The following is a 27,979-nucleotide window of genomic DNA, read 5'->3' as shown; positions in this document are numbered from 1 at the left end:
AATTTCCTTGTATTTTGCAAAATATAATCACTTCTCAGTTATCCACAGAATGGGCTGGGTTTCCAAAATTGTATTTAGCTTTGGGTCCCTTAAAGAGAGGAAGCATCCTTGCCCTTGATACCTCCGTTTAACTAGCATGAATTGCGCACCTATTGTGTGCAGGTACCAGATCAAAAGTGAGACATCATTAGACCATCTTTAAAGGAATCCAACTGGATTTCTTTCAGGAGCCCTTCGCTGAGTTTTTGCTTTGGGCCAGTCCATGATTTAAATATTCCTCCCCACGATGAGGCTTCAGAAACGGTTCTTGCTGAGCCCCCATGCTGTGGCTAAGTGGATTTCTGGGTGCAGCTGGTTAGAGCGGGGGTGTTCTTGGTGGCGTTGAACTGAGTGCTCAGGGCAGGTTTGGGCAGCGAGCAGGCTCCCCTCACTGGAGGCCTATGGGAGTGGAGGCGGGGAGTTCTGCCCAGACGAGGGGCTCTGCCGCCCGCTCCTTGTAAGGAGGGTGGTCACGGCCCTGTGGTCTGCAGCGGCCTGCCCCCCTCATTGGCCCAACTGTGGTCCCCTGTCCAGAGGCAGATCCAGGAGGAGCCGCTGGATTCCCTCTCCAGCTCCGTCCGTCAGGAGGCCATGGAGACCCTGACGCAGCTGAGGTGCCCACACCCCCTCCCCAACCCCATGTCCTTCTTCCCATGGGCTCTGCCTCTCTCCTTTGGGGTCTCCCTGCTGTGCCCCAACCCCACCCCCATGCCTTCTCCTCTCCCCTTGCCCAGTCCCTCCTCCCCTACCTCCTCTCCCCCTTTGTGGGTCTGACTCTCAGACCCACCCCTAAACCTCCATCCTCCCAGCTCTGCATGCACAGCCCAGCCTCCGGCCACAGGGCCCCCCTCACTCCACGCCTTTGCTTTCTGTCGCTGCACCAGCCACACCCAGCCGGCCCTGGGTGCCCGGGAGCGGTCCGAGCTGGTGAACACGTGCGTGAGGAGTGTGTTCTCCCTGCCCTCCGTGCAGGCCATGCAGGAGAAAGATGAGGCCAAGGCTGAGAGCATACAGGTGAGCAGGGCCCTCCCCAGCAGGCCCCGCGGCTGCCCAGGGCCCTCGGAGTGAGGCACATTCCAGGGGATGGGGAAGTCCACCCTCCTGCTCAGGCCTCGGGGCCTCGGGCAGTTTGCTGACCCTCTCTTGGCCTGAGAGGGATGTTTGGTGAATGAATGAATCTTTGGAATGGGGATCAGCGCCTCCTCTGAAGTGTTCTGTCCGCTTCTGGGCCCGGCCCTGCCCTGTGAGAGGGATGTGGGCAGATGTTGGCCTGGCCAGAGGAGGTGGCCAGGATTGAGAGGAGGAGGACTGAGGACTGGGCCACGATGCAGAAAGACTGGGCTGAGGCCTGGAGAAGTAGAACCTCCAGGAGCTCATTCACACGAGCGTCTTAAGCCTCTGCAGGCCTGTCCTAGGAGGAGTGGGCAGAGGTGACCCTCAGTGTAGGATGTAGGGTCAGTGGGGGAAGTTAAGGGAAGGGTGTTTCAGCTCAGGGAAAGGCACATTCATTCATCCTTTCGTTCATCAAATATTAACCGAGGGCCTACTCCTGAAGTGCAGGGGTGAGATTCAGTAGGGGCAAGGGCAGGGGGAGATAGACATGATCAGGGAATCTTACAATTAACGCAAAATTACAACACCGGCAAATGTTGCAAGCAAGAAGTACTTGGTGCTATAAGAGCCCAGGATGGGGTCAGGGGTCATGGTGCTGGAGCTGAGGTTAAAGAAGAGCTAAGTAGCAGAAGGGGGTGGGGCTGGCAGAAAGAAAGGCACACCAGGCAGAGGGAACAGCCTGTGCAGAGGCCCGAGGACAGAGAGAACATGGTGTCGGCGAGGGTGACACTGGCAGTGTGGCTGGAGCCCAGAGGGCCAGGCTAGAGTGCTGGGAAGCAAGGCAAGAGAGCTGTGGGCGCCAGACCAGGCGGCTGTCGGCGGGCTCTGGGTTCCAGAGGAGACCTAAAGGAAGGGTGGCTCATTGGGGGGTTGGGGGGATGGTTGGGGAGGAGGAGGAGAGCAGTCCCCTTGTAGTACCAGCCCTAGCCAGCAGAGGTCAGCACTGCACAGTGATAGGTTGCAGATGAGAGGGAGTTGGCGAGTGAGGTTTGCTTGGTGGTTGCCTTGTAACCCTGAACAGTGACAACATGGGAGACAGACATGGTGACTTGGCAGGACAAGGGAAGACAGGGGGGAGAGGGCCTTCCCAGCGTGGCTGGGATCACTGCTCGGCCCTGTGCATGTATAATGCACGCACTTCCTAAAACAATCCCAGGGCTGTGGTGCGGCTGACAGAGGAGGAGCCTGGGCAGGGTAGAGATGGCCCCTGAAGGGGCGACCTGGAAAATCGATTTAGGTCTAGGAATAGCAATTAAAAGAAGAATCAGAGACAATAATAAAGTGTATCTAGCTCTTAAGCTCTAGAGCATTTTCCCACCCACCCCTCCTTTGTTGCTTACCTGACCTATAGTAGATTCTCAGTAAATGTGGGGTCTCTGCTTTCTCCCCCTTTAAGGTAAGAAGTGAATGGATAATAATTATCAATTTGTTGATAAGGAAACTGTACCCATGGAGGGGAAGGAATGTGTCCAATATCATACATCAAGTTAGTCTCGGAGGAGGGACCAGAAAGCAGCCTTCCAGGGCCCACACACAGGGGTTGCCCGGGTTTAGGGTCGGCTGCAGGGGCTCCGAGTGGCTTGGTCCTCCCCCTGTCCACAGATCCTCTACCGCCAGACCCTGGATGCCCTGCAGACACTGCTCAACGCTCTCTTTGTTGAGGACCCCACTCCTGCTGGGCTGAAGAGCATTTTGGAGGTGTGGGGAGGGGGGAGAGGAAGGGTGGAGGAGGAAGCAGAATTGGCTCAGGAGGGGGAGCGTGGGGGGCGGGGGGGCTAGATCCAGAAGGAGTGATTTGACTTCCGGATGTCATCTTGTGCCAATGTTCTGCCTCCCTGTCTTTTATAGCCCTGTCCCAGATGCCTGCCCCTCCACCCTCTCCCTATCTCTCATACTCCTGCTGTCTCTATTATTGCCCCTGTCTTTCTCTTTTATCCTCATGACTCTCCATCTTTCATCTCTCTCCTCATTGGTCTTCCAGCTTCATTCTCAGCTTCTGGACCCCATGAGTCCCTAAGCTTTAAGAAGAGGAGAACTGTGGGGAGTGATCTTTCTTTCTTTTTAATCCTCACTTGAGACTATTTTCCCATTGATTTTTAGAGAGAGTGGAAGGAGAGGGAAAGATAGAGAGAAATATCAGTGTGAGAGAAACACATCAATTGGTTGCCTCGTGCATGTGCCCCAACCAGGGCCTGGGCTGGGGAGTAGTCTGCAACCGAGGTACGCACCCTTGACGGGAATTTCACCTGGGACCCTTCAGTCCTCAGGTCAACGCTCTATCCACTGAGGCTAGGGCGGGAGTGGTCTTTCTGCCCTCCCCGGAAGCTGGTCAGTGGAGGCTGGCAGCCGGCCTGTAGTGCTGAGTCTTGCCCTCGTCCTCACAGCCCCTGGGGCCCTGGATGAACTCTGGAAAGGCCCATGAGCGAGCTCGCGCTGTGAACAGCAATGTCTCTGTGTTGAACCATACGCTTCTCACCCTGCCTTTCTTTGTGAGTGTCCCCTGGGAGGCGGGGGGCCACTTCTGGGGAGACTCTTCCCAGCTCTGAGGGTGCCTGTGCATCTGTCCAGAGATTCCCAGGCGACCCTTACCAGCCTCAGAGGGCTGTGCTATCAGGGCAGGTATCCCAGCCCCGTTCACCATGTGCTGTATAGCACTGTTGAACCTATCAGACTCAGTCCCTAAGATTACAACGCAAACAGATGTCTTCGGGATTCCCTGCGCTGGGGCTTCTGCTGGGGAGACTCATCCTTCGCATCGGGGACCCTGAGGAGGACATAGGCCGGGAGGCTTTGGATGGCATCGCCGTCCTCTACACCATCCTGGAGCTCCAGAAACGTAAGCCTGGAGCACCTCTGAAGCAAGGCTTCTGCGTAGGCGCTTGGCCAGGGACTTGCCTGGAGCGTTAGCTACAAGGCACTGGTGGGAGATCGTGGAGACCAGCAAAGGGTCTGATGGGGTCTGCAGAGGCACAAACACAGTCCCCACGGGACCAGGGGACAAAGGCACACACAAGCCTGTTTTGATTTAAGCAATCCTTCTGTCTAAGCTTTTCCTCATCCTCCCGAGTTTAAATGGTGACTCGTTTTCACGTTCCCAAGGAACCGTATATACTCAGGCATGGTAGCCCTAATATCTTGTCTCCTGGTCCGTCTTTCCCACTAGACTAGACTATAACCCCACATGAGGGCAGGGCAAGGCTGTGTCTGGTTCACCACCGAATCCCCAAGGGCTAGCCATGGGCTGGCACATGGTGGGTGCTTAGTGACTATTTATTGAATGAACAGAATACAGATTTTATCTTAGGATCAGGAGTGGTTAAAACCTGTTGGTGGAGAACATCCCTGGATTCAGCTTCAGGGAGCTGGTGATGCGGTGTGGGCTGGCACAGGTGCCCAGATGGCACTGCACCTAGAGGTGCACAGTATCACCTGTTCCTTGCATCCTTCTTTTTGCCATAGGCCCAACATCGCCCCAAGCCAAGGGACCTGGGCTTACAGTTTAAATTTCCCTGGCTCTGGAGGCAGAGTGACCTCGGTACAAGATCAGCTCTAGCCCTTCCTAGCTGTGTGACCTCCGGCCTAAATTTCCTCACCCGTAAAAAAAGGGTGCAATAGGATATAACTCGCAAGATTTTTGAAAGCTTAAACGAGATCATATATGTAAAGAGACCAGCTCAGTACCACACCTAGACATCTGTCAAATAGTTTTGTTTTCCCCATGCCTACACGGATGATCAGTTTCAGCCTTTTGGGATCTGTCTGGTGTCTGCTTTTCTTGACCTCTAGCATTTGGGACAAATATTTGGCCCCTAGGCAATGTCCCCTGCTGCCCAGGAGCCACTCAGACCTCCTGAGTGGTGGGTGAAAGTGGTATAAGTCACGTTCATCATTAGCCTTAGGGGCAGGAACAGGGTAGACCAAGTTAGTACAGCATTGCTAGAGTTAGCAAACGAAAGGAGAGGACACCCACTTAGCTGTGAGTTTCAGATAAACAATGAATAATTGGATTAAATATATATTTGAGATATACTTTCACTAAAAACTATTTGTTTACCTGAAATTCACATTTAACTGGGTAGCCTGTATTTTATCTGGCAACCCGAGGCCAAGCCCACTCTGTTAGATTCTCTAGGAGCAAAGTGGTTTGTCCACGCTCCTCCCCCCTGTAGGAAGCAGCCAAGCTGGGATATGAACCTGCGTGTGCCTGATTCTAGGTCTCAAGCTCCTTCCCTTACATACAACCCACACATGTGGTCCATGTGGTCCCTCCATCCTGACAGACCTTTCCTATGCCCATGTCTTGCCTATGCTGGGGGATCCAGGTAGGACCCAGGACAAGCCACAGTAAGGGCTCAGAAAATGCACCTGAAATGTGTTTCCTTCAGTAGAAAAAACAGAGCCATCATGTGCCAGAGACTATTCTAGGCCCTGGGACACAGCAGTGAAGACAAATGTAAAATTAATGAATTAAAGAATCCCCCCTGTTGAGCTTGCCTCCTTGTTGTCAGGAGACAATAAAATAAAAGCATATAGTAAGTTAGAGGATGATAAATCCTAAAGAAAAAAAGGCAGAAAAGGGGGGTTGGGAATGCCAAGGGTAGGGCGATTGTCAATTAAAAACAGTATTGCCACACCCCCACCGGAATGACAAAAATGAAACATACAGACAATACACATGCCGGTGAGACACGAAGCCACGGGAACTCCCGCGCACTGTGGGTGGGAGCACATGGTCTCCGCTGTGGAGACCTGTCAGCGTCCCCTGAAGCTGAACCTGCGCTTGCCCCAACACATAGCGATTTCTCTTCAGCCACCCAGCTAACAAATGTGTACATTTATTCACCAAAAGGCATGGACTAGACATACTGGGCTGTTCATAGCAGCACGATGCATGGTAGCTGGAAACAACCCAAATGTCCCTCAGAAGCGGAACAGATACAGAAATTGTAGTATATTCACACCATGGGAAACCATGCAGCACTGAGATGAATGAAGCAATACTGCTTGCTATGGTGCCAACGAATCTCGCCCACATGATGTTGCATGAAAGGCAGACACCAGGCTAACATATGAGTCCATTCATAGAAGTCCAACAGCAAGGCTGTCCCATCTGTGGGTGAAGGCAGAACCCTGGTTACCGGGTGCCGAGGGGAGAGCGGACCGAGAAGGGCACAAGAGGGGCTTCTGGGTGCTGATCACGTTCTGTTTCTTGGTCTGGGCCCAGTTAGTGGCTAGGCTGTGCATTTGAAAGTGTATTAAGCTGGTGCTACGATGTATGCACTTCCTCCATCTACGTTTAACAAAATGCTCTAAAGGCGCGGTGGTTGGGCCCCGCTGAAAAAGCTCTCTTCTTTCAGGAGCCAGAGATAAGAGGGAGACCAACCAGAGGGAACTGTATGAGAGCAACAAGCGGTTCTTGGGGCCCTACAACCCTGCCAGCCCATGCCAGAACATTCTGCGTGTCGTCGCGGTACGGCTGGCTGCCCCCTGCCCTGGGCCTTCCCGGGGATGTGGGAGAAGGGCAGCGCCCATACCCAATGCCTTCCCCACCCCTCCCATCTTCCCAGGTTCAAGTCCCCTTTACAGGAAGCCTGCCCCGACCCCGTGGGCCGCGCTGGCCTGTGCCACAGCATATGGGCCACGTCGCCCCTGTTTTGCAGCTCCTCCCTGCTGACCTCTGCCCGTCTGGCGCATCTGTGCATCTGTGTACAGCTCATTCGGGGTCTGTCCGTGTGTGCCTGCATCTCTGCGCCTCTGTTTCAGGAGTTCGGAGACTTCCTGGGGCCCCAGCAGGTGAAGGACCTGTTGCTAGCCGCCCTGGAAGGGCTGACAGGCGGCTCAGAGGCAGAGGCTCGGGGGAGAGACTCGGGGGAGATGATGCAGCTGGCCTCGGAGGTGACGCTCAGCTCAGTGCTGGAGTGGTACCGGCACAGGGCGCTGGAGGTGGTAAGGCCCTGGGAGCAGGGGCTGGGCGGGGAGACCCCTCTAGGGCCCGCTCATCCCTCAGGCAGAGCAGGGTGGTGGTGGCTGAGTTCTAGGTGCCCCCAACTTGGAGCGAGAAAGAACTCACCCGTGGGGTGTGGGGTGGAGGTGGGCAGTGAGGACAAAGGGGCTCACGTTCAGGGAAGGAGCGGGCATCTGCCCTCCCCGTTTCTCTCCTGTGTGCCCCCTCTTTCCTGTCACTCTATCCTGTCACTCCTCTCCTCCTCCATCTCCCTGCCCCCTCGCCTCCCCTTGCTTCCCATGGGCCTCCACCTGCTCACGGCCGCCCGCTGTGCTCCAGATCCCGGAAATCATGCAGGCCATCTACATGCAGCTGAGCCGCATCCAGGAGTCCCGGGCCCGCGAGGTGGCCCTGCTGCCCATCTCCCTCCTGGCCAGCTCGTTTATGACCGAGGTCGTCGTGGCCCTGCTCATGTGCCCCCTCCCACTGGACAGGTACCAAGTAAGGGGGGCTTGTCGGCCACTACATCTCAGAGGGTCAAAGCAGCTCCCCCCTCCCCACCCCTGCGGCCTGGGACTCTCCTTCTACCCCGAGGAGCCCCTTGCCCTTCCAGATGGCCCTCTGCTGTGCTCTGCGGTGCTATGGCAACCAGCAAGCACTCCCAAGCACTGCTAGCTGTCTGTGCTCCGCATTAATAGTGCAACAACCCCATTCTACAGATCAGGAAACTAAGGCTCAGGGAAGTTGTTTTCTAAAAAATATTTTTATTGATTTCACAAAAGAAGGTTGAGAGAGAGAGAGAGAGAGAGAGAGAGAGAGAGAGAGACTTCACTGATGAGAGGGAATCATTGATCAGCTGCCTCCTGCATACCGCCTACTGGGGATTGGGCCCATAAACCAGCCATATGCCCTGACTGGGAATCGAACCATGACCTCCTGGTTCAGAGGTGGACGCTCAACCACCGAGACATGCCAGCCAGGCAGGAAGTTTGTGAGCCAGCAACAGCGTGAGGACCTAAACTCGGATCTGACCAACTGCAAGCCCAGAGCTGTAATGACGCCACAGGAAGGAGGCCTGGGACACAGTCCTGACTCAGCCGTCAGCTGCGGTGTGGGCTTGGTGCCCTGCCTGTCCTCTCTGGGCTTAGTTTCCCCGCACAGGCAAAAGCAGGAAGTAATCCCTGCATTCCCACTCCAGACGAGTGGTCGTGACAAGCAGTGCAGCCAGCTGTGCTGAGTTCCTGCCGGGTCCCGGCCTGTGCAGGAGGGCGCACTGGGCCCTCAGCCTCCAGGGAGCAGGTGGCCTGGTGGGCAGAGAGGACTGATGTGGCCCGATGGGGCCAGATGTGAGCTTGCAGGCAGGAGATACCAGTCTGACTGCTCCAGCCGCTCAGCCCAGGAAATGCTCCCACACTTGGAGTGGCTACGACAAGGCAGAGAGTGTGTGGCCCACCTCTTAAGATGTCTGGCCGAGAACGAGTGTGAAAGAACTGTGCGGAGCTATGCAAACGGGGCGTGCTTCTAAGTGAGAGTTGGTGTCATTCATAGAAACCGAAGACGTGGGTGGTGCGGGCTGCGCGACACGGGTCTGTTCTCCCGCCTGCAAGAAGCGTACCCTTCTGACGGCACTGCCCGCCAGGGGGTTTCTTCTCAGAGCCACGACGTTCGGACTCACCAGGCCGCTGGGGCCGCACTTGACATAGAGTCGCTCAGGATGTAGGAGGGGCAGTGCCAGGGGCTCCTCTTTGCAGGAAACCATGCAGCAGCCCATGAAGCCACCAGGCAGAGCTGGAACAACACTGAAGGAGGCCCTGGCTCTCAGGTGCCAGCTTGCACTTGTATGAGTCCGAGGGCGAGGGACTCCTTAAATTTTGTGCCCCAGACGCTTCACTTTCCTCACTTTCCTCTTGGCCTTGGGTCCAAGAGTGGGTCTCTTGGGCCTCTCAGGTGAAAGGTGCAGGAGCCGCCCTGGCTTAAATGTCTCTGGCCTCACAGGAACTAGATTTCTTACAACAAATAACTCATAGACTTTGCTTCCAGGGTCCCCACAGGGACAAATCCAGTCTCAAGAGTCCCTGCGCCCCAGGAAGCTCAACGCTACGGCGTCCCCGGTCGGTTCTTACAGTGAATTTACAGTTCCTCCCAGCCCAGATGCAGTTTACCAACTGGGTCATTTTTACCACAAGCAGTGGTGCCTAGCAACATGGTTGGCATGCTGTGTTTATCAGGTTTCCAGGGGAATAGAGCTGGAAAGTTAACGGAAGGTTCAAACCTCACGCAGAAGCACTGGCCTCTCAATGCTTTCAAGTCCCCAGGATAGGCGTGTCCGCAGGCTGTGCCGTCTGCACAGATGCCCTCCCCCTGCCTGGTGGACGGCCTTCTAAGGGACAGGGGTGGGGGCTCCTTGATGTTATGTGGCAAATGCAGGCTCCAGGCCCCAAAGGGCATAGGCTCTGGAGACATCAGACCTGGTCACTTCTTGACAATACAGCTCTTTAGCTGTGGAGTCTTGGACTGGCGATTTCACCTCCCTGAGCCTCAACTCTGCATCTGTGAAATGGGAATAACAACCCACCCTGAGGTCATTGTGAGAATTCAGTGACTTTGAATGGCTCAATATCTCGTTCACACCTGTAGCCCCAGAAATTTGCTTAGTGCCTGGCAGATAGCAGACGCTCAGTATTTGCTGGAGTAATAACTTGTATGTAAAGCACCTGGCATAACATCTAGGAAATCGGGTTTTCTATCACTATTGGCCCCTGCTTCCCAGGGAGTGTTTTCTGGGCCGTTCCAGAAATTTGCTGGCATGCTCATGGACACCACTGGAAGGCCAGGTGGGCGCCCTGCCCTGGTCCTCACTAACTATCCCACCCCTGACCTCCCAGCAACGGAGCAGAGATGTGGAGGCAGCTGATACTGGGCAAGCCCAGCTGTGAAGTCCGAGATCTCCTGGACCTGCTCCTGACCAGCCTGAAGGAGAAGCCTGTCACCAAGAAGGGCAGGGCCTCCATCGTGCCCCTAGCGGTGAGACCTGCCTGCCCGCCCCTCTGCCCCTGCCCCTCCCGCCCTGCTGGGCTTAACACACCCTCCTTCCCGTGCCCTGCTCTGCTAGCAGCTAGTTGTGTGGCCTTGAGCAAGCCTCTGCCTCTGGGCTCTTGACCATGGCCCACTGATGACAATGGCACTGCCACCACAGGCCCATCAGCATCCCGGGGTAGTGAACCCGAAATGACCGGGGGTGGCAGCCCTGCGTCTGAGAACCGGCCTTGCTATGTGACTTTTGTGCGGCCCGAGCACCGTACCATTCTGAGGCTCAGTCTCTGCATCTATAGTGGAAAGAAGAGTATGTGTCTCGTGGGGTGGTTGTGAAGACTAACTCATTCCTCATTTGGTGACACAAAACATTTACGCTCTCGGTGCTGCCAGGCTCAGAGCACAGACCTAGGACACAGAGGGAACGGGCTCTGACTGCAGGAAGGTCGCTGGTTCGAGAGACAATTTCTCTCTGCCTCTCTCACTGCTACCCTGGTCTAAGGCACCTGCTCACTCCCTGCTCCCACTCCTGCCCCTGTAATCTGTATTGCAGCCAATAGGTCTCTGAGAAATGCGCAGCTGCTCTTCTCAACCTCCTCAATGGCCTCCCATTGCCCTGGAGAGTAACACAGTGCTCCTACCCCTGCTGCAGGCCCCACACCCCTCACGGGCCCTACCACACTCCATGCTCCTCTTGCTTGCTCCAGCCTCATGGTCTTGACCAGAATGTCATATGTGCTTTGCTATCTTCTGTCACAGGGCCTTTGCACATGTTGTTTCCTCTGCCTAGACTACTCTCCACCAAGTTAACGTCTATTCATTCCCCCAGCTCTCAGCTCAAGCATCACCTCCTCAGGGCAGCCCTCCCCGATCTCCCTGACATGAGGAAATCTGTGCATATTATACTTTGCATCACATACTTTATCTTGGGAGAATTTACCCCAGTTGTGATTTGACAGCAGTTGGAGGGGGTCATTCGATTAATCTGTGAGGGGCATGAAGGTGAATAACTGAGCCTATTTTGCTCACCATGATATCCCCAATGTCTCACAGACGCCTGGCACATAGTAGACATTAAAAATGTTTGAACTGATATAGTCAACAAGTATTTATTGAGCACCTACTATGTGCCATGCACACTCATAAGCTCTGGGATACAGCAGAGAGCAGGACGTCCTGATGGAGGAAAGCAAATACAGGCATGGGGAATGGAGGAGTGGGTGGCATTGTCCTTTGCAGAGGAAGATACTCCCGTTCAGCAGTACAGTCCACGTCTTACCCAAGGTCACACAGCCGGGGAGCAGTGGTGCCAGGACTCATACCCAGACCTCCTACCTCCAACCCTGTGCTTCCCCCCTGATCTCTCTGCCGCTCCCCCCAGCACGGAGTTCTGTGAACAAGCACCAGCACCCACGCCTCCCCTGCCCGGGGCATGTATCCGCTCCTCCTCCCGTCAGTGTGCGCTAGCCTCTTCTTCAGTCAGTCAGTCATGCTGCTTGTTCAACCAGCATGGTAGTGATCGCCTGGACTAATTTAAAATATATGTATTTTAATTGATTTTTTTTTAAGAGGGAGAGAGGAAGGGAGAGGAGAGGAAGACAGAAACATTGTCTGGCTGCCTCCTGCTAGCCCCCTACTGGGGCTCGAGCCCGCATGTGCCCTGACCAGAAATCAAACCGGTGACCTCTTGGTGTATGGGTTGACGTCCAACCACTGGGCCACACTGGCCGGGCTGGACTAATTTTTATATTGTGGTATTGATAAACCATTTGAGCAAGATTAAGCCAAGAGCAGAGCCCTGTGGCACATCCCTAGCCACTTTTCTTACACCACAGACTGTTTTGTCTAAATATAGTCATTGGTTTTGGGGCTGCTGAAAAGCGTCAAGGCTTTGAGTCCAGGAGGCTTGTCTTAGCTCTGCCACTGCCTGTCTAAATAACCTTGGTCAGTCACTTCCCCCTCTTTATCCTCCATATTTGCATCTGTAAAATGGGTAGTAATAACTCCTGCCCGACTATCTTACCTGTTAAGAGCGAGGTAGTGTATGTGAAGGGGTTTCTTAAGCCGTGAATTACAAATAAGTGCCACTTATTGTTCTCATCCAGCCCACATTATGTCTTTTATTTCCACGCGAACAAGCCATGGGTTTGGTGGCACAGATTTCAACCATTTCTTTAGAAAGCATTCTCCCTTATCCTCCACTCAATTCCCACCACACCTGTGAGCTGGCTGGAAGAGGACCAGTAGTCTCACTTTATGGAGGATGAATCTGAGGCCTGAAGAGGGACAGGGAGTGGTGGAACCAGAATGAGCCATCAGGTCTCATGACCCCAGCCCATCACTGCCCCCTCCCACTACACATGGTCCTGCAAGTTGGAGAGGACTTGATGGGCTGAGTGGCAGGGGTGGGGCCAATGTGAGGGGTGGGGCCAATGTGAGGGGTGGGGCTGAGTGTGAGGGGTGGGCCCACGCCAGGACCAGAGAGGTCTGGCCCCTGAAGTTGGGAGGTGAGTGCAAGGTGGCTCCTTGGGAACCTGGTGGGCCAAACGCCAACAAAGCCGGGTTCCCGGGACTTGGGAGGGCTGGTGTGGGGGCAGGAGGGCGAGGCAGGTGGGTTTGGGGTGCGAGAGTCCAGGACTGGTCCTCGCTGGCTCTGTTCAAGGCTGGTGCTTGTTTGGCTGCTGGCTATATGGGGAGGCAGCGGGGCAGGTAAGGGCCCAAAGTAGAGTCAGCTGGTGCCCCTCTTTGTGCCTGTTACAAAGAGGAAGAGGCAGGGCAGCCACAGCCTTATCTCAAACCCTGGGCTCATGACCCAGCTCTGCCTGCAAGGGGTGACCTTGGGCAAGTGCCATCCTCATCTAGCTTGTCTCCTCACTGAGACAGTGCCATGGACACTCCGCCTCCCAGAGATGGGGTGGGATCCCTCCACTGGAATCCTCCAGGGGGTGTGAATAGCAAGAGGCAGGTTCTTGTTGTTGCTCTGGCGCAGGGCTCACCCAGAGAGCCGGGAGCCGGGTGGGTCGTAGAGGGGATCTGGGTTTTCCCAGGCTGGGCCAGAGTAGAGCAAAGATCCGGAGGTCACCCAGAGAGGCGGTGCATCCCCTGCCAGGGATGCCGAGGCAATGGGCAGGACGTCCCACCAGCCTCCCCTCTGCCCTCAGGCAGCCAGCGGCCTGTGCGAGCTCCTGTCGGTGAACAGCTGCCTGGGCCGCGTGAGGCGCATCTACCCCCAGCTGCTCCTGGCGCTGCTCATTCAGGTCCATTACCACATCGGCCTCAACATGCCTCGCCGCCTGCCGTCCCAGCCTGACCGCAAGGACGCCAAGAAGGACGCACAACCCTCCGTCTTCGAACCCGTGTGGTATGCCCCTGCTGTGTCCGGCTCGGGGAGGGCCACGCAGCAAGGGCCCTTCTGAAGGCCTTGAGGGCGCCGAGCAATGGGAATTAGCTGTGGGATAGAAGAGAAAACAGAAGCACACTTCTGTGAACGCCAGCAAGGTGTCCGGCACCTTCTGTGCGTCAGACTCTGCTCCGTGCTGGGCCGCAGGAGAACCTGCCCCCCCCCCCCCGCCCCCTGCCCCCGGGGCTCACCGTGCCGCTCTCCTCTCTCCCCAGGGGTATTAGCTGTATTAGGTTTGAATCCAAGACCCAACCATCGGATTTTAAATTATTAATCAGAATAGGTAATATATGCACATAGCAAAAATCTCCGAAGACATTAACAGGGAGCGTCCTTTCCTCCCCTTACCCGGTTACCCTCCCCAGGAGGACGGAGTTCTTCCTTGCCCTCCCAGAGGTGTGTGTGCAGAGATAAGCTCATAGGTTTATTTCTCTATTTTTACACCAATGGGGCTGTGAACCTCACACAGGTGTACCTTTCTGCTTTTAGCATATGCTATATATTGGAGATCATTACATGTACAGCTGTTCATTTTTAAATATATATATATTTTTAATTGGTTTCAGAGAGGAAGGGAGAGGGAGAGATAGAAACATCAATGATGAGAGAGCATCATTGATCAGCTGCATCCTGCACGCCCCCTACTGGGGATTGAGCTACAACCCAGGCATGTGCCTTTGACAAGAATTGAACCCAGGTCAACCCTCTAGCCACTGAGCCAAACCGGCAAGGACACTGCTCGTTATTTTTAACAACTACATAATATTTCTGTGTAAGACATTTCAATGTACCACAACTTATTTCACCAGGATCCTCTTTTTTTGTTTAATTTTTAAAATTGATTTCAGAGAGGAAGGTAGAGGTAGAGAGAGATGGAAACATCAACGATGAGAGAGAATCATTGATTGGCTGCCTCCTGCATCCCCCACCCCTACTGGGGACCGAGCCTGTAACCTGGGCATGTGCCTTGACTAGGAATTGAACTGTGACCTCTTGGTTCATAGGTTGATGCTCCACCACTGAGCCACACTGCCTGGGCAGGGTCCTCTTGATTTAGGCCCATTGCAACCGCAGACAATGCTGCAGCAGTTTGCTTGTTCACATGTCTGTGTGCACACATGCAGTTGTCTCTGCAGGAGGAACTCCTGGCAGGGAATGGCTGCACCAGAGGGAACTCCTGGCAGGGAATGGCTGTAGCAGAGGGTTCCTGCGTCTAAATATTAAGGTGGAGCAGGAATATGTGGGGGAAAGAGTTCTGGGCTGTGCAGTGATGAAAGCAGAATTGGAGTGAACCCTAAAACACCAGATTTGCCAGGCTGCTGCCCACAGAGGGCACTGCCTCCAGCGTGTGCGAGTGTCTATGTCCTCCCACTTTGCCAGCACAGTGTAGTAGAAGACATTTTCATCTTTGCCAATCTGAAAGCTGGAAAAAATGGCATCGTGCTGCGATTATAGTTTGCAGGTGGCTCATTCTGTTTTAGTTAAAGGTGCTAATGCTTAAACTGGAAGATATAACCTTCCTTCTCCAACAAAAATGTATAAATCTCAGCTTAGCCACTCAGCCAGTGCTGGGAGTTTCGGGGGTGAGGGAGGAGGGTGGATGGGAGAGTTGGGAGGGTGAGCCCTAGGCTCTTAAGGTGGACAACATCTGGGGCCTGCCTGCCTCTGTCCCTTCGTGCGTACGTGTGTGTAGGTGTGTGTGTGTGTGTGTGTGTGTGTGTGTGTGTGTGTGAGTGAGAGAGACTTTACACTCTGGGGCATTGCTGGTGCGGCTGTCACTGAGTGCAAGTTTCAAAGCTTTAGCACAGAGGTTGCATGATTCTGAATGCCCTGGTTCAGAAGCTTGAGTTTTCACACTAGACTAATATTCATTACAAAACCAAAAATGTGAAAATTGAGCCAGTTACCTGAGTTCCAAAATACTTGATGCTTCGTCCTGAATCATGGGAACCACCAGCTCCCAGTATCATTTGAGGTCTGTCCACACAACTGCTTCATAAACTCGCTTTTTTATAATCCTCACCAGAGGCTATTTTGCCCATTGATTTTTAGAGAGAATGAAAGGGAGGGAGGAGGGGCAGAGAGTGAGAGAAACGCCAGTGATGCGAGAGAGACACATCGATTGGTTGCCTCCTGACATGCCCTGACCCGGGCTGGAGAACTGCAACCGAGGTACATGCCCTTTGCCAGCAATCCAACCCATGACCCTTCGTTCCATGGGCTGACACTCTAACCCAGTGGTTCTCAACCTGTGGGTCGCGACCCCTTTGGCGGTTGAACGACCCTTTCACAGGGGTCGCCTAAGACCATCCTGCATATCAGATATTTACATTACGATTCATAACAGTAGCAACATTACAGTTATGAAGTAGCAACGAAAATGATTTTATGGTTGGGTCACAACATGAGGAGCTGTATTTAAAGGGCCGGAAGGTTGAGAACCACTGCTCTAACCACTGACCAAACCAGCCAGGGAGCATTATAAACTCTTAAAGCAAGGGTTTGGGTTTCTGGAAAACACTGTTTAAATGTAAACTTTATTCCACACATTGTCATTTTTTTATTTTAATAAAGGTTTATACACACATGTAGATGTATATATATCTATATATATCCATACACATACACACACACCTAAACATATATATGCGCACATACACATACTAGTACATATACATATACGCACATACACCCTATATATCTGTGAGCACCCAGTGCTGTGCTAGGCGCACAGTAGGACGACTCCCTGGCAGTGCCCTCCAAGCTCACCCAGGGGCTTCAAAGGCACAGAAGCCGGGGCCCAGCCTGGTCAGGCCGCAGGTTGTACAAGCTCCCCAGGTCCTGTTGTGCATCTAGGTTTGGGACTCACTACTTAAGTGTCCCAATCAGATGAAGGGCTCATGGTTGGACAGGAGACTGTGTCCAAATGAGCAGACAGGACTGTCCCGCAGAGCACCACCCAGCCATGGGCGTGACAGTGGGGGAGGGCAAGCGTGAGGCAGGGCGGGGAGGCAGGGAGCCCCAGCTCCGACCTCTCCTCCCACTGACGAGGCCCCGGGGAAATGGGAGGGCAAAGCACCAGCTCAAAGGGAGGGAAGTTTTGCTTCTGTGTTCTCTTGCTCTCAAAGCTAATGATGGTTCGTACAAAAGCCACTCTTTGTGGATACGCTGAGCACACTCGCCAACAAGTAGCCTGGCAGAGAGAAGCTCCTCTGGCTAAAATGGGGGCTGCCCGTGGAAGAGGCCTGGGCGGAGGGAGGCCCAGCCTGCTGGGAGCGGGGCGCCATGAGGTCTCAGCCCCCTTGTCTTGGCAGCTGGGTGGTCAAAGTGGTGAAAACCCTGCTGCTGAAGATGGGCTGCTCATACGAGGCCACCTTTCTGGATGACCAGGGCGGCTGGGAGCTCATGGGGCAGGAGGAGAACCACCACCGAGGCGTGTCCCTGCTGGCCAGGTGAGGCCGGGCCCGGGCAGGGGTCGGAGGGAGGGGAGAGACCGCGGCTTCTTCAGACAGACAGACAGACAGACAGGTGTGGGATTGTGTCTCTCTGGCAAACCAGCCCCTCAGTCCTCCACCCCTTCTCTAAACCGGGAGAGCACCGTCTGCCTGGCGGGTAGACGGCACAGAGGTGAGGGACGGCACCCGCTCTGTGGAGGCAACATGGCTGCCACAGGGCCTGGCATCGCAGGGCACTGAGGGTTGATGAAGCCCCTCGTCTCACTGCGCTATGATTAGCTCCCACACGAATGCAGGAAGGATGGGGTCGTCAGGTAGTTCGGAGTGTGGCCTGGGAGTTGGTTTGCCTGCGTCTGAACCCCCTTTGCCATCCCCAGCTGTGACCCGGGCAAGTCACGCCCCTGTCTGTGCCTCAGTTTTTTCTCCATTAGTGTGGAAATAATAACAGGACCCCCAGCAAGATTTGGGGGGAGGATTAAATAAAGTACTGGGAAGAGCCCCTGGCATGTGGTAAGAGCTCAACACAGGTTAGCTTTTACTATCCTTCTGCTGACTGGGGGTGCGGGGGGGGGTGCGGGGGGGCGGGCAGGAATGACTAATGCAGAGGAGGATGCCAGAGAGGGACAGTTATGTACCAAAGTCACACAGCCAGGAAGTGGCAGAGCCGGGAAATGACCTGCTGACCCAGCCCAGGGCTCTTCCCTGTCACCACACACAGCCTCCCTTGGGGTCAGGAGAGGGCCCCTTGATGTCAGTGATGTGACCCCTGTGAGAACAGCCTGTCCCTCAACCCTGCACCAAGTGCCCAGGATGGTGCTCTCCCTGGGTCTCAGGACACAACACATTTACTGAGCACCTAATATGCTCAAGTCAGCATGCAAAGGGCTGTGTGTATGTGGGTTATTCCGTTTAATTCTCACCATGGCTGATGAAATAGCACTGTTATTATCCCAGTGCTACCCAGGAGGAAACCGAGTCACAGAGAAGGTAAGTGACCTGCTAAAGCCACACAGCTAGTGGTGGGGCCAGGATTTGAACCCAGGCTGCCTCACTCCAGACTCTGCAGCTGCCATGCTCTCTGACTCACTGGTGAATGGAGCGTAGCGCAGGGGTCCTCGGACTTGAGCGAGCCGCACAGTCATTCACAGGGCTTGTTGACACGCTGATTGCTGGGCCCTACCCCCAGAGTTTCCGATTCACCCCATTTGGGGCGGGGCCTGAGAATGTGCATTTCCAGGGATGCTGACACTGCTGATCCAGGGGCCACGCTTTGAGAACCACTGACTTGGTACAATAAACAAGACAGCTGGAGTGGAGAGCCCGGGGTTGGGGCTCCAGCCCTGCCACGTCCCCAGCGCTGTGACCCCGGGCCTCTGTCTCCTTATCTGTGAAAATGGGGATATAACGGTAATCTGCCTCGAAGCTTCGGGGTGAGGATCCGATGCAGCCACATGGTAACGCATCAGGCTGCTGCCTGGCACTCAGTGGGCGGCCCTCGCACTCTCTCCTGCTGTGTCCTCCTGAACCCGTCCTGTGCAGTCGGGAGTCCTGGGCCTGTCTGTCTGACTGATCTGCCCTGTGCTCTTGGGCAAGTCACTTCCCCACTCGAAGCCTCAGTTTCCTCACCTGCTAAACAAAGCAGTTAACCTCGGTGGCCTCTGAGATGCTGTCCAGGTGGGGAATCTTGGGAGCACAGAACCCCGGTGTCCTGGTCTTGTCCATAGTTTCGAGGGTCATGGCCAGACCCCCACCAGCCGGGCTCCCTGGGGCTGGAGAGCCTGAGGGACTGCCCCTCTGCCCCCCACCCCCAGGGCCATGGTGCAGTACTCCTGCCAGGAGCGGTGCCGCATCCTCTACCTGCTCATCCCGCTCCTGGAGCGCGGCGATGAGAAGCACAAGATCACGGCCACTGCCTTCTTTGTGGAGGTACCAACCGGGCACTGGGTGCCGGTAGGGGCTGCTCCCAGGCCTCCCCCGAGCCTAGGCCTCAGGTCACATTATTGGTCTTTTCTCCTGTGTAAACTGTGCTTAACCATTTACAGTATTTTGTGAGCATGATTCCTCTTGAATATGATGAGCTCCCTCTTCCCTCCCTTCTCACCTCCTCTCTCCACTCCTCCACCCATTCCACTCTGCTCAGACCCCCTTTGTGCCCCAGGCAACCACCATCCTTTGCTGGGCATGTCTGTGTGCCAGGCACCAGATCGGAGATGCAAATGCACATTTGACTCTGCCCTTCTCTCAGTGCACTCTTGGTGCCTGGGCACACGGGGAGCAATGGCCACCCTCCCTCAGCTCTTCCAGATGGAGCAGGTGCGGCGGATCCCCGAGGAGTACTCCTTGGGGCGGATGGCGGAAGGCCTGAACCACCACAACCCCATCATGAAGGTGCTGTCCATCCGAGGCCTGGTCATCCTGGCCCGCAAGACTGAGAAGGTGAGCCGAGGACAGCGGTGAGCCCGGCGGAGCCCGGCTCAGGGCGGGAGGGAGGATGGAGCGGGCCGCCGTCCGCTCTCGGGTGCCAGCGCTGGAATCAGACCCCGTTTCTGTCCTGCCCATCAGTGAAACAGATAGCTCTTAATAACTCCCTGAATGCTGTATTCTTCTGAAGCAGTTTCTAACCCAGACTGTTCACAACGATCTTCAAGGCAGTGTGTGTAAGAAGGCCCGGGCACGGCAATAACTGCTCTGGTTTTACGGATTAGGAAACCAAGGCCAGGACTGCTGGGGAATCCTTAGCGTTTTTTAAAGTGCTTTGTTTTTTCCGACCACTCGCGGTTGCAGCTCAGGATGGACGTAGCGGGAGGAAGTGACAGAACGTAGATTCACAAAGCAAACTGACAACACGAGGCAGCGGGCAGACAGCAAAGGGCTCCGGGCGTCCGGGCCAGGAAGGAGCCAGCAAGGCAAAGGGGGCTCTGGGGAGAACAGAGCGTGGGTGAGGCCATCCAGGCGGGTGGCTGGCATAGCAGAGCCTGGAAGCAGGACTTGTTCCACCAAGTGCTTCTCCGTGAACCCGGGGCTGGGTCTCCTACCCGTTAGCCCAGGCAGGAGCCCTATCCCAAAGCTCCTGCCCCACAGACCGCCAAGGTGCAGGCCCTGCTGCCCTCCATGGTGAAGGGCCTGAAGAGCGTGGACGGGCTGCTGGTGATGGAGGCGGGCCACAACCTCAAGACCATCTTCAAGGGGCAGGACCGGAAGCTGAATGACAGCTCGGTCTATGTGGAGTTGCTGCAGATCCTGCTGCCACACTTCAGTGACGTAAGGAACCCCACGGGGGTGGGTGGTGGGAGGTGGGAGGTGGGAGGGGTGGGGGTCGGCATATAGAGGGCAGTTCTTTACTACCCTGCGGTCTGCCATACCCCATGGCCCGCAGGACCTGGGCAGGGCCAAGTCATTCCAACACATCTTTTTGCAATAGGTGTGCATAGAGGAAGGTCCTTTTCTAATTGGCTCTGATAGAGGGCGTTCTCCCCAGAGACTTGCTTTGTTGCTGTTGTGCACCTACAGGGGGTGCAGTTTTTTTTTTAAATAAATACTTTGTCATTTTTTTAAAAAATATATATTTTCATTGTTCTCAGAGAAGAAGGAAGAGGGAGAGATAGAAACATCCACGATGAGAGAGAATCATGGATCGGCTGCCTCCTGCAAGTCCCCCACTGGGGATCGAGCCCACCACCCGGGCATGTGCCCTTGACCGGAATTGAACCTGGGACCCTTCAGTTCGCAGGCCGATGCTCTATCCACTGAGCCAAACCGGCCAGGGCCAGGGCCAGGGAGTGCGTTTTTATCGGTTCTGGCAGAGGGGGGCATTTTTCTACTTGGCACTTAGGCACCTTGTAGGTAAGCGGGAGCCCTGGCTGGGAAGAGCCGGTGGAGCTCCGGATCTAGGCTCCGGTGAGGGAGAGGCCAGCCCCAGGCCAGCCCCACCGGGCAGCCTCTGCTGGTCTCTGTCTCCTGCGCCTGGAGGGCCACTCGGAATGAGTGGAAGGAAGGTTGGGTGCCTCCATGTGGGGCTCAGAGGCCCAGGCAGCCTCCTGGAGGAGGGGATGCGCCTGAGCCTCCGCGTCTGTCCCAGGCACGAGAGGATGTGCGCTCCTTCTGCATCAGCCTGTACGGCAAGGTGGTCCAGAAGCTGCGGTCCCCCTGCACGCCGGCCATGGAGCAGCAGCTGGTCAGCACCTTGGTGCCCCTGCTGCTGACCATGCAAGAGGGCAACACCAAGGTGGGCCAGGTGAGTGTGCAGGCACCGGGCCCTGCGGGCGCGTCTCCCTCTGTGGAAACGGATCCAGAATCACCAACCATCTACCGAGGGGAGTCCCTTTTCCAAACGCGCCCATGTCAGGGTTCCTCTTCCAAACAACCAGCCTGCTTGTACATTTCAGACGGGAATTGGTTTTCCAAAATCCAGTGTCACACAGTCTCTTCTGGGACGCGTTCTGGCTGTCCTGGGATGCTGCCGCTCTGACATTCTCTTCCTGTCGGTCCCCAGTTGTGTGTGAAGACCCTGTTCCGCTGCTCTTGCTTCATGGCTTGGGAATTGCCCAAAAGAGCTTACAGCCGAAAGCCCTGGGACAGCCAGCAGCAGGCGGTGACCAAAATTTGCAACTACCTCGTGAGTGCTGCCGACACTACCGTGGTTCCTTATGAGTATGTTGGACGTGGGCAACTCTTTCCTTTTTTTTCTTCTTTCTTTATACACCCTGACTGGCAAGCCCACTACCACCCATGAGCTGCTGGCTCCTGCATGTCCATCTCCGTCTCTGGCTCGTCTCCTCCCTGCTAGTGTTCACTTCCCAGTGGCCCGCCAGATGCCTCCGGCTCAGCCCCATGCACTGCCAGCTCAGCATCTCTCTCCTGGCCTCCCCATGTCACTTCTGCTCAGTCCCTCTAGATCCCTAGAATCATCCCTAGATGACTCCGTCATCTCCCTCACCTTCCACGTTGGATCAATATTAAGCAACCGGAATCCCCGAGTCTGTTTTTCCCTCCCCATCCCCAGTCCTTGCCTTTAGTTCAGTCGTGGATGTCCCTCGGCTGGGACAGGGGTCCAGCCACCCAGTGGGTCTCCCAGCCTTTAACCTCATCTTCTGCAATCCATTCCCCACCCAGGCCAGCGGGGTGTTCTGGTTCAAACACGCGTGTGTTTATCTTCTGGAAGGGCCTCCTTGGCTCCTATTTTACTGTCTGTGACACAGCTCTGTGAGACATGCCCTACAGGGGAGAAGCGAAGTTCTCAGATAAGTTTGGGAAATACTACGTTGTCATCTTCCTCTTGGGCATGTGCAATGCCATCAGCCCATTAAAGCCTTTGAGATGTTCTGTGCTAAGGACGTTTCACGGTTGTTCAATGCATGGTTCCCAGGCCTATGTGACTGCAGAGCCCCTTTCCAGGTGACACTGAGAACACCCTAAGGTAGAAAAGGGCTGCATTGCATGACGCAGCCCAGTTCCTCCACATGACAATCAGGAAGCTTTGCCACCCAGTCCCCTTTACTCCCCTGTTGTCAGGGCAGGGTTCCCCGATGCAGACTCTAAGAGATGAGCATGCGGGGGGTTATGAAGGAGGACCCTTGGGGCCAATGCCTGTGGAAGGGAAGGCAAAGAGCAGGAGTGATAGAGAAGTCAAGCCTCAGTGAGCTCAGGGGAGGCCTCAGCCAACACCATGTGAGATTCTCCGATTGGGGCTGTGGGTAAAGTCTTCGCCCCTCTGTGTGCACCTGTCTCTGGATGCCAGCCGCCCTGGGAAAGGACGTGACCTCGGATCAGCAGTTTTCTCCAGCCAAGGCAATGCCCAAAGCTGGGGGAATACATTTTTCATACCAAAGGGAGAGCTGGACAGAACATGCCAGCATCCCCCATACCAACCTAACAACTATATACAGATTGTTACTGGAATTGAGACAAGGGCTCCACACCACCATTATCCATGATGCTCAGAATCCGCTCAATCCAGTGTCTAATGTTATCACCATCATTGTACAGAGAGAGAAAAAGGCCTGGAGGAAGTGTTTTCCAGGGCACTAATCCAGATCCCTGCCATGACCAGTGACTAGGCAGATACTGATCATGAGTGACGGGCCGTGGTAGGGCCTGCGGCAGCCTGGAGGCCTGGCCCTGCGGAAAGCCTGCAGGGGGCTCCAGCTCACTGTGCAACCACTCTTGCCAGGCCTCTGGTTTCACAAGAAAAGCCAGAAACACCGGTTTTTATAAGACATTAATTAGCAGTCTATTTAGCTTGCTTAAAACCCTGTGCTGGTCACTGCTTGGCTGGCCACTGTGGCCTGTGGGCTGCCAGCTTGTGGCCTCTGTGTAGACCCCGCAGGATTCCCAGTCTCTTCTTTGGGCTCTGAGTGTCAACAGCTTTGCTCATGTGAAGGTCAAGTTCTAGTCTTAGCTTTAGAAGGGGTGGTAACTAATTCATCAATTCATTCATTCATTCATTCATTCGCGCACTCATTCATCCATCCACCCTACACTTTCATGGTACCTGTACCATGCCAAGTCCTGCCCAGGGTGCTGAGCTGAGTGAGATGGCTCTTTCTCTTTGGGGAGCTCAGAACCAAGGGGAACAACAGGTATGAATAACTACAGCACAAGGTCAAAGTGCAGTGACAAAGTGTGCAAGATGCTGCAGAAGCATCAAGGGTGGTGGGATTGGCTCTGCCTGAGGGTTAAGGAAGCTGCAGGCAGGAGATGGCTTCTGGGCTGAGCCTCAAGGCACAAGAGGGAATTCATCAGTTGAGGAAAAGAGGGAAGGCACTGAGATCAGGAGCCATTGCGTGTACCAGGCACAGACCTGGGGGGAGCCGGCGACGTCCTGGGCCTGGAGCACAAGGTGCAGGTGGGTGGAGGCAGTGGTGGAAGTTCAGGCTGAGGAGGAACTTGATCATGAAGGCTTTGCACGCCAGGCCCAGGAGTTTATTTCCTGATGTGCGGATTGTCCACCGAGGAGTGACAATCCTCTCCTTCATCTCCCGCAACAGCCTCTTAGCAGGATGCCTGCCCCCAGTTTCCACTGGATCAGACTCATCCTGAACACCACTGTCAGCCTTTGTTGCCCCCCACACTGATTTGCTGTTGCCCTATCAGGCAGGAAAGCTGGCTGCCTATTTTCTAATGCACGAGTAAGCCCTGTTCCTGTCTAGTTTTTAAGACCCTCCTCACTCTCCAGTTTACTCCCAACTGCTCTGCAATTGAACCCTTCACCCTGGTCAGACCTGCCTCCCTATCGATCAAGTCCCTCGCTTGCCGCCACATGCATTCTCACCTCCGGCAGGAACTGCATTTTAGAACGTCCCTCCCAGCTGCAGCAGGGGAGTGAGGCGGGCGGGAGAGGAGGAACTGAAGTGATTGTGTGATCAGCTAAGAGAAGGTGAGGCTGGCCTCTGGGGGCTCAGGCAGGGATATCAGGAGGCAAAGGGCCAGGCTTGGCTGTCCTACAGTCGCCACTCCTGGCACCGGGAGGAGTGGATGAGTCCAGGTGAGGGCTCAGCGCTCTCGGGGTTCTCTTGTCCAGGTGAACACCCACCGAGACAGCGCCCTCACATTTCTCAGCCAGAGCCTGGAGTACTCCAAGAATGCCCGGGCCTCCCTCCGCAAGTCCTCGGTCGTGTTCATAGGTAACCTGCCCTGGCTCCTGGGGCTCTGCACAGTCTCCAGCCCTTTTGGCGCCTGGGTGGGTGCTCCCCTTGGGTTTGCGGGTTGGCCAGCAGGGAGTCATGGTGCAAGTTAGAGAAGTCTTCTCTCCTCTAAGATCAGTGCCTGGGACGTGGCCACAGGCTGCACGCAGCCTGGGGTCCTCGTGCAGGCCGCGGCCTTGGCTCCTGTGCCGACAGAGCTGCTGCTTCCCGCCTGGGTCGAGGCCCAGCAGGAAGGCCACGCGGCACAGTGGGACAGGGAAGTCAAAGCTCGGCTCCTTGATCCCCTTTCTGAGCTCGGTTTTCTCATCTGTGAGTTGAGGATCAACTGCTGTTTCAGATGGAGGAGAATTTTTCTTTGTAATGTGAAGCCTGGCTCGGCAAGGTGCTCAGTCAACGTTAGTCACCATCATTCTCCTATTTCCCACACTCCCGACCTCTGCCTGTGTGGGGAAGACAAATAGCAGGTTCCCCTCACCCCACAGTACCCTGCTGCTGACACGCTGGGCATGTCTCCTCCCAGCTATTACCCTGCCCCCCCCACCTCCCCCCCCCCCCCCACCCAAATAACCACACACCCTTCGCCAAGGACCAGGCCCTGCTGCTCAGAGGCTTGGAGAGGACGATGCTCCCACCCCACACCTTGTAAAGCGATGTTTCCCTGAGTTCCCTCATTTCATTCGCAGTTTTGCATCCATCCACTCAGCCACGAATCCCTTCAGCGGTTTGTTTAGCAAATGGTGGCTGACCCTCTCCTCTGTGTCAGTCCTCGGCTTAGGTGCAGTGGTTCTCAACCTTCTGGCCCTTTAAATACAGTTCCTCATGGTGTGACCCAACCATAAAGTTATTTTCGTTGCTACTTCATCACTGTAATGTTGCTACTGTTATGAATCGTAATGTAAATATCTGATATGCAGGATGGTCTTGGGCGACCCCTGTGAAAGGGTTGTTCGACTGCCAAAGGGGTCGCGACCCACAGGTTGAGAACCGCTGGTTTAGATAAACAAAGAAGCCTCAGGAGGTGATGCTGATGGCGGAGGGCTGGCAAAGTGATCGGCGATGGGATAGCGGAGCCATGCCCGGGACTGGGGGAGCCCTCAGATGTTTCTCACATGGAGTGACATTAATTCCTAAATCTTGTTCCAAATTGGTCACTTTGTAAAATGTTGGTGTCTAACTCCTGGGCGTCTCCTCTGCGCCAGGGCCTGTGCTGGGAACAAGGCCGCGAGCAGCGCCCGCCTCTGCCCGCAGACAGTCCCCAGCGGGGGCAGCGATCCCAGCCTCGGGGTGACCAATCTTTGGGGAGACTCTGAAGGAAGTCATGAGCACTTTCTCTAGGAAGAGGCACACACGCACACAGTTGTGCACATGCTTTGGATCCTCAGAAACTGCCCCCCTCCGCCCTTCCCCCGTGGATTGAAGCAACCCTTGGTCTGGCGGGTCATTCGTAAGCCACATGTGAAGTACAACACGGTATCTACAGAGAGAGACACTCGGGCTGTGGGAACCCCGAGAGGGGCTTCCCTTTGCCTGTGGGCAGGGGCAGGAAGGACTTCCTAGGGGAGCAACTCTGCTGAGCTGAATACTCAAGGACAAACAGGAATTAGCCAGAAGGACCGTGGAGTCACCAAGATGCAGGACAGCACCCCATCCCAGGGGAGCTTGTCATGTAGGAAGGGCCTTCCGAGAGGTACAGGCCATGCAAGGACCGGCTGGCACTTGGGGAGCCAGGCATGCAGCCGGGGGCAGGGGAGCGGGAACACCATGGTTGAGGAGCTGGGTCTCCGCCCCTCCAGGGGCCCTGCCAACTGCCTGCCTGGAAGGGATGCCAGGCACTCAGCGCCTTTCATGTTATTGTGGCTCCAACGCCCTAAACCAGGGGCAGCTGAGGCAGCACCTCCCGAGTCTCAGGTGAGGACAGGAAGGGCCAGTCTGACTCAGAGGCCACCTGGGGCTGCCCGTCAGCATTGGCTACAGCCCACATCCTGCCCCTGTCCCGGTGCCATCCCCGCCCTGCGAGCCTGCCACCTCTCCCAGGGGCCCTCTTGGGACTCTGTCCAGGGTCAAAATGAAGTTCGCCTTTGTGTCCTCGTTTGTGGGGCTGGAGAAGAGTGGGAAGAGCTTCTCTGAGGAGGTCTGGTCTGAGGGAGGGATGGGGGCGGGTCCGAGTCAGGAGGTGGGTTGCTCACCTCTTGCTTGCATTATACTCAAGGGTCCCTGGTCCCCTTCATGGATAGCATAATGACGGAAGAGCGTCTGAATGAAGTTAAAGCCGGTAAGTTGTGCCCTGTGTTGGTGAGATTTCAGGGGCCAGTGAGAGAATGAGGAGGCTCACAATGGGTCAGAGAAAAGGGAAGGGATGCGTTCCAAGGCAAGAGTCCTCAGCTCAGTTCAGCTGTGTTAGTCTTCATGCACGCGAGTACATGTTAGGTACCATGGAGTCACCCCATCCTAGGGAAGCTTATCGTCTAGGAACCCAGACCATAAACCACTTAGCGCAGGGCAAGCAGTTCAACTCTTTTTTTTTTTTTTTTTAAATATATTTTATTGATTTTTTACAGAGAGGAAGGGAGAGAGATAGAGAGTTAGAAACATCGATGAGAGAGAAACATCGATCAGCTGCCTCCTGCACATCTCCTACTAGGGATGTGCCCGCAACCAAGGTACATGCCCTTGACCGGAATCGAACCTGGGACCTTTCAGTCCGGAGGCCGACGCTCTATCCACTGAGCCAAACCGGTTTCGGCAAGCAGTTCAACTCTTAAGGGGGGAAGATTACTTTTGTAACTGGGAAAGCAGATGGGAAAGCTGAAGGGAGGCTGGGGCAGTCCAAGAAGGCTTCCTGGAGGAGGCACGTCTTGCTTCAGCCTTTGAAGTGTAAACAATTTGAGGAGCTGGGAGACACGTAAGATGAGGGGAGGCTGAGCCGAAAGTGCCTAAGCCAAGGCGTGGAAGTGAGAAGGAAGGGTGAGGTGTGAGACCCGTGTGGGGACCTCTTAACAAGTGGCCCCTTTCCTTCCCGTGACTCAGCTCTGGAAAACTTGAGATACGACCCGGAAGCATCGGTGTGCATCTGTGCGGCCCAAGCCCAGGACAACATCCTGGCCAGCTGCTGGCGGACCTCCTGGCCAATGCCACACGCGGAGCTGTGGGTGTGCGACCCGGCCGCCACGCACCGCCGGAGCTCCAGCTGCGAGAACCTGCCCACGTCCCACCAGCCACGCTCCTGGATCATGCAGGCCCTGGGCTCCTGGACGACGTCCTTGAGGCAGTGATGTCCCTGAGCCCCAGCCCGCCGCAGGGCCGGCCCTGGCCCCAGCCATGCTCACTATAAATGCCGCGTGGCTGACCTCTC

General features: G+C 55.3%; 1 protein-coding gene across 1 annotated transcript; it reads left to right on the top strand.

Moving 5' to 3' along the window:
* Positions 1-579: 579 nt before the first annotated feature.
* Positions 580-27,979, top strand: LOC308514903 (maestro heat-like repeat-containing protein family member 7). Its single transcript, XM_081085246.1, has 19 exons — positions 580-653; positions 924-1,053; positions 2,755-2,850; positions 3,537-3,641; positions 3,853-3,988; positions 6,510-6,622; positions 6,916-7,098; positions 7,436-7,590; positions 9,982-10,120; positions 13,291-13,490; positions 16,844-16,981; positions 18,796-18,910; positions 19,280-19,420; positions 20,066-20,245; positions 21,063-21,218; positions 21,477-21,599; positions 24,504-24,606; positions 26,837-26,899; positions 27,655-27,979. The coding sequence occupies exons 1-19, from the start codon at positions 631-633 to the stop codon at positions 27,897-27,899; spliced, it is 2,544 nt and encodes an 847-aa protein (XP_080941372.1). The 5' UTR covers positions 580-630; the 3' UTR covers positions 27,900-27,979.

The sequence above is a fragment of the Myotis nattereri genome (assembly GCF_964212035.1).
Source record: "Myotis nattereri genome assembly, chromosome: 3".
NCBI lineage: Eukaryota > Metazoa > Chordata > Mammalia > Chiroptera > Vespertilionidae > Myotis > Myotis nattereri.
Note: the sequence above shows the minus strand (reverse complement) of the source record. Positions and strands in the feature narration are given on the sequence as shown.

Bases quoted from the DNA above. Each gene is read 5' to 3' on its own strand.
- LOC308514903 (XM_081085246.1), top strand. From the start codon at position 631: ATGGAGACCCTGACGCAGCTGAG. The intron at 21,600-24,503 runs GTGAGTGCTGCC...TCTCTTGTCCAG, and splicing joins CCAAAATTTGCAACTACCTC to GTGAACACCCACCGAGACAG. The intron at 24,607-26,836 runs GTAACCTGCCCT...ATTATACTCAAG, and splicing joins GTCCTCGGTCGTGTTCATAG to GGTCCCTGGTCCCCTTCATG.